Here is a 6,093-nt window from a genome sequence, read left to right on the forward strand (position 1 = left end):
GACATTTTGGCACCCAGTATGTTTATTGGGTGAGGGGTCTGTGAATGTTTGTTAATCTAATGAATAATTGATTTGTTAAATCAAATGACAAATGGTGTGTCTGATTGGTCCAGACGCTACATACTGTATATGCTATTGAGGTTATGAGGAAAAGATAAATTACATGAATAGTCAGAGAGATAGTGAATAAAAAAAAACAAGCTAAGATTAAAGTGACTGCTCGTTAATTATTTGCAACTGTAATAAACAGTGGCAGCCCAGTCAAATTACGCTACAGTCTCTGTGAAAGGAAGGCAGAAAACAAAAGAAATGAGTAAGGTATTTTCAAAACTTTTTTACCTGGTGTACAAAAAATTGCACAACACCTAGTAGCTGAAATGACATTTATCCTCAACCTTATGATTTTTAGCATACTTTCTAGGGAACACCCAGGGAGATTTTTAGTAGAATGCCAAAGCTGCTTACTCAGGCTTTTCAGAAAGCTAATATATATATCATATTTTACTTCAAGTCAGACATGCTTATCATTATTCTTTAAATACAATAGTCAAGGTGTGAGTAGTGGGATCAGTAGATCTAGAATCGAGAGAATTGAGAAATTTTTAGTGATTATGTACAAATCTTTCAAGACATGGGCTTAAGGTTTTTAATCAGTATTCTTCTGTTTAAGCCATCACTCCACATGTTTTCAACTAGGCCATTTCTTATTTATTCTCAATTATTTTTAAAAGGTAAGATAACTACTTTGTGGTCCCTCTAAGGAATTGCAACTGCATATTCACAAGACACAAATGTGTATGTCAGGCCATAAATTCACAAGAACTATGTGTGGATGCTTGCTTTGGTGTTCTCTCTGTCTTTCTCTCTCACTCAGATAACATCCTACATACATGCTAATATGATGAATAGCATACGTTTTTTCATCTCATACATCTATTTTGTAACCATCTCAAGTGTAACCATAAGTCATCACTGTTATTAAACCTTTTCAGTAGAAGGGAGGTAATAGGCAAGAAATGTACAGTTTTGCACCATCATGCTGACAATGTTTCTTTAGTCATTCAGCAATCCTGCAGCCTGAACCACCCCTCAGAGTGCCACCCTATAAATAATTTTTATGTGTGTGTAACTGATAAGCAAAGTATTTGCAACATATAATATAGAAAAGACATTACTGCTTTATTGCTTCATTAATTGTTTTATTGTATGAAATTATATTTGATACAAAGTTATTAAGTGTGTCATAAACTTGTGGGCTTAAGTGCTTATGATTAAGTGTGCCCTTTTATGCTTAATAGACTAAACAGGGCGGTTTGGACCTGGATCGGCCCTTTTGTGACCTCTCGTATAGGAGTGCTTTTGTTCTTCTGGTTCACCAGGGAATTGTGTTTCCAGTGTAGTCCATAAATCCACCGTGCTGCTGCTCAGGAAGGCTGCCAATGACACGCAGCATCCCCTCCACACTTTCCTTTGGTTCAAGTGGTGCCTAGTGAAAATAAAACCATCTATCTAGTTCACTAACATGCAAAGTAAAAACAATATAGCAGAAGCATTTTGACAGAATTCAAAATGGTGGAAACCGAAAGCACCAGGTGCATTAAAATCAGCATGACTCAACGGAATCAGAGGAAAACCGCTTGTTCAAAAGGTTAATAGCTTAATCATGGTTAATAGAATCATAATCTGGTTAATAGCTACAACCCCAATTCCAAGAAAGTTAAGGCACTGTGTAAAATTTCAATAAAAATAGAATGCAATGATTTGCAAATCTCATAAGTCCATATTTTATTCACAATAGAACACAGAAAGCATGTTTGAAATGTTTCAAATGTTTAAACTGTGAAAATGTACCATTTTAAGGAAAAAATAAGGTCATTTGAATTTGATGGCCGCAACACTTCTCAGAAAAGTTGGGACAGGGCCATGTTTACCACATCCGCTGTTCTTTTGACAACAGTCCGTATATCTAGGAATGAGCAGACCAGTTGCTGGAGTTTTGGGAGAGGAATGTTCATGTCTGACGATTCTAGCTGCTCAACACTCCTTTTTTTGTCATATTTTTTATTTCATGATGTGCCAAATGTTTTCATTTGGTGGCAGGTCTGGACTGCAGGCAGGACTCTTCTAATATGAAGCCATGCTGTTGTAATAGAGGAAGCATGTGGTTTAGCATTGTCTTGCAAGGCCTTCCCTAAAAAAAGACTTTATCTGGATGGAAGCATATGTTGCTCTAAAACCTGTATATATACTTTTCAGCATTGATGGTGCCTTTCCAAATGTGCAAGCTGCACATCTCATAGGAACTAATGCACCCCCATACCATCAGAGATGAAAGGTTTTGAACGGAGTGCTGATAACAAGCTGGTCTCTCTCCTCTATGTTCTGCAGGATGCGGCATCCATGGCTTCTAAAATTTTTTTATTTTGAATCATGTTCATATGACTTATTTTTGGCATGACAGAGCTTTAACCTGGATTTGTGGATGGCATGGCAAACTGTGTTCACTGATAATGATTTCTGGAAGTGTGTTTGAGCCCATGCAGTGATTTCCATTACAGAATCATGCCCGGTTTTAAAGCAGTGCCACCTGAGGGCCCGAAGATCACGACATCCAATAATGATTTTCACCTTTTTCCCTTGCACACAGAGATTTTACCAGAATCTTTTGATGATATTATGTACTGTAGACAATGAGATATTCAAAGTCTTCACAATTTTACATTGAGGAACATTATTCTGAAATTGTTCTTCAATTTGTAGAAGTAGTTTTCGCAGATTGGTGAACCTCTGCCAATCTCTAAGATAGTCTTTTTTATACCCAATCATGTTACTGACCTGTTGCCAATTAACCTAATCAGCTGCAAAACATTCATCCTGCTGTTTCCTTTTAGTAATACTTACTTTTCCAGCCTTTTAGTGCACCCGTCCCAATTTTTTGAGACGTGTTACGGCCACCAAATTCAAAATTACCTTATTTCCTCAGTTTAAACATTTGACAGGTTCTCTATGTTATATTTTGAATAAAATATGGGTTTATGCGGTTTGCAAATCATTGCATTCTGCTTTTTTTTTTTTTACATTTACACAACGTCACATTTTTTTTGGACATCATACATGAAACTTTTAACTGTTGTTGGCACTAAAACGTTTCAGAGACTTCAAAAATTCAGCATTTGTAAGCTCAATTTGAAAATAATTTTGACATGTTTCCCACATTTGTGCTCAAAATAAAACAAAACTGACTAATACATCAACACTCACTTTTTCTCCACCCAGTTCAGTCTTCACCCATCCTGGATGAAGGGCCATGCAGAGGATCTCATCTGCCTTTAACTCCTCAGCAGCTAACACAGTCAGCATGTTAAAACCTGCCTGATAAGCAAACATAACAGTTGAGTTATACATTGACTAATGCCATCAATACATCATGGGCAATGAATAGGATCCGGTTTAACTAGTGCCAAAGCAGGACTTTCGTGTACCTTGCTCACGCAATATGGCAACACTGGGAATTGGTCGTATAAAGAAGGCATTGTGCTGATGGATCCCCCCACAGTGGAGATGTTGATGACAGCTGCTTTATTACAGGACATGCCTGGTGTCCCGCTGGCTTTGGCAGCCGTTTGTAGATACGGTAGGAACTCCTGCATAAAAGGAGGAGAAAGAATTACAATATTTCTGAATTAGAAGTTTATTTGATACTCAATTAATGTAGCATTAAAGGTGGGGTAAGCGATTTCTGGTAGCCAATGTTGACATTTGAAATCACCAAAACAACCACGTCCCTACCCCAAAAGGATCTCGCCCCTATTTTGATAGCTCCGCTCCGTGGGTCCTTCTTGCCTTATGCCTTCTTTTGTTCCGCAGATGTTTTCCTCTTTTGTTTTTTATCCGCCATCTATCTTTCTGTCGCTCAGCTCGCTAATGTCCGTCCTGTCCACTGAACGCTCTCTCCTCCACATCATGAGTAGACACGCCCCTTACTGCTGATTGGCTACAAGTTTGTTTTGCTAGTCGGCCCGAATCAGTTTTCTAAAGCGTTTTTGAAAAATCGCTTACCCCACCTTTAGGGGAATAGTTCACTCTCTGGCCAATCAAGATGAGTTGAAATTGTTACTTCATCTTAACAGATTTGGAGGAATTTAGCATTACATCACTAGTTAGCGAAAAACTGTGTATTTATAAGAAACAAATCCATTATTCATTTGTTTTTTAACTTCAAACCATTGCTTCCGACTAAAATATATCTCTATCCATAATATTGCTTTCTCCACTGAAAAAGTTATCTTGTCTGAATCAGGAGAGAAACAGGCACAGATCAAGCAGTCCAAATCAGTCCAACTCCGTTCTAAACAAATACGTTAATGGATTATGAAGTGAGATGACAAAAGGAGATTAACTTTTTCACTAGAAGTGTTATTAAGGATTACGGACTTCTATGGTTTATTTTGGCCAGAAGCAGGTTTAAAGTTATAATGCCTTAATGATGGATTTGTTCCTTACATACATGTAGCTTTTCACTTCACAAGAAATGAATTGATGGACTGGAGTCATGTGTATTATTGTGATGTTTTTATCAGCTGTTTAGATTCTCATTCTGATGGCACCCATTCACTGCAGAGGATCCATTGGTGAGCAAGTGATGTCAGTTCCTCCAGAACTGTTTAAATAAAGAAACAAACTCATCTACATCTGTCTTGAGGGTGAATACATTTTCAGCAAATTTTCAATTTTGGGTGAAATATTCCTTTAAAAATGACTTGGAAGAGTTTTTATTGTCAGCATGAAGTCTGTTGTATATTGTAGCTTATTCCGGCAAATCATTTTTACTAGCTGACTAATCATCTAGAAAAGTAGGCAACTGATTGCCAGGTCAATGTTATGGTCCATTAGTAGTCGACACAGACTCAGGGCGACTAGTCAGGGAAACCTGCGCAATAAACTACCAAAGTGGTAGCTCATTTAAACAATAGTGCAGTAGTGTTTTGGTCCAATCAGATTAAGAAACCAGTTAAGCTGGTTTAAGCTTTTATTTTGGTACAATGCCATGAACCTTGCAGACATCCAGTGACTAGTTCTTCCCCAAAAGCACTAATTTTAATAGTCTAGTCACAAACTTATGTCCCAGTGGCACAATAGTGTAAGCCCCAGCCTAGATGTTTAGCCAGAATGCCATTGCACCAAAACGTTTCAATTTTTTTTAAAGGGGTCATATGATGTGATTTAAATTTTTCCTTTCTCTTTGTTGTTTCAGTATTCCTATTAACAATGCTTTTTACATTACCTTAATGATTAATAAGGGTCCTATCACGTTGGTGCTGAAGGTATGTTTCATGTCCTCAACACTGCTGGTCTGAATGGTGCCCTTTGCCACGATTCCAGCATTATTCACAAGCAGGTTCAAACCGCTGTTTCCCAGTAGAGATCCCACTTTCTTGGCAGACTCCTTGATACTGCATGGATCATCAGCATCTAACAGTAACAGAACAAATAGCAGTTCTACAGTTCAATAATAAATCTCATGTCTCAATAATACAATCTCAATAATAAATCAATTACATCTGCATCGTTTCGAATTAAAATTTTAAATGCACAAAGAAGGACACATGCACATTTACCAAGACGTATCATAGTGATCACACTTGGATGCTTTTTCACCAGTTCTCTCAATGCCTTAAGAAAGATAATATGCATTAAACAAGGTCAATTATAATTTCTCCTGTTGTTTCGATTTGTGTTAGTCATTTATAACTCACCTCAGACTTCGGTCCATCTGGATCACGGCAGGTAGCAAAAATGTGACGTTTTGGACAAGAATCCTCAGAGAGTTGCTTAACAGTTTCTAAGCCCAAGCCCCGGTTGGCTCCGGTGATCAAGATATTGCATGCTTTGACTGCTGCCATAATCTGCTTCTATCTGTCTGCCTTTGTTTTCTATGTGCAATGAAGTGAAAGATCGCTTCCCCATACTTTAGCGCCACGTCACTTTAATCGCCGCCCTTCACTATGGCTCCTTAAGGAGCTTTCGCACCAGAGGAACCTTTTCATAGTTCCTAGAATTAGTAGTGGAAGTTCCCACTTTTTGGCGTGTTCG

General features: G+C 37.9%; 1 protein-coding gene across 1 annotated transcript; it reads right to left on the reverse strand.

Annotated features, from left to right (window-relative positions):
- Positions 1-1,189: 1,189 nt before the first annotated feature.
- Positions 1,190-6,093, reverse strand: LOC107728674 (C-factor-like). Its single transcript, XM_016538949.1, has 6 exons — positions 5,757-6,093; positions 5,619-5,673; positions 5,285-5,472; positions 3,483-3,644; positions 3,262-3,372; positions 1,190-1,486 (listed from the first exon to the last, which is right to left on the reverse strand). Exons 1-6 carry the CDS (start codon positions 5,901-5,903, stop codon positions 1,373-1,375), a joined length of 777 nt encoding a protein of 258 aa, XP_016394435.1. The 5' UTR covers positions 5,904-6,093; the 3' UTR covers positions 1,190-1,372.

The sequence above is a fragment of the Sinocyclocheilus rhinocerous genome, unplaced genomic scaffold, assembly GCF_001515625.1.
Source record: "Sinocyclocheilus rhinocerous isolate Xijiao unplaced genomic scaffold, SAMN03320098_v1.1 scaffold1961, whole genome shotgun sequence".
Taxonomy (NCBI): domain Eukaryota; kingdom Metazoa; phylum Chordata; class Actinopteri; order Cypriniformes; family Cyprinidae; genus Sinocyclocheilus; species Sinocyclocheilus rhinocerous.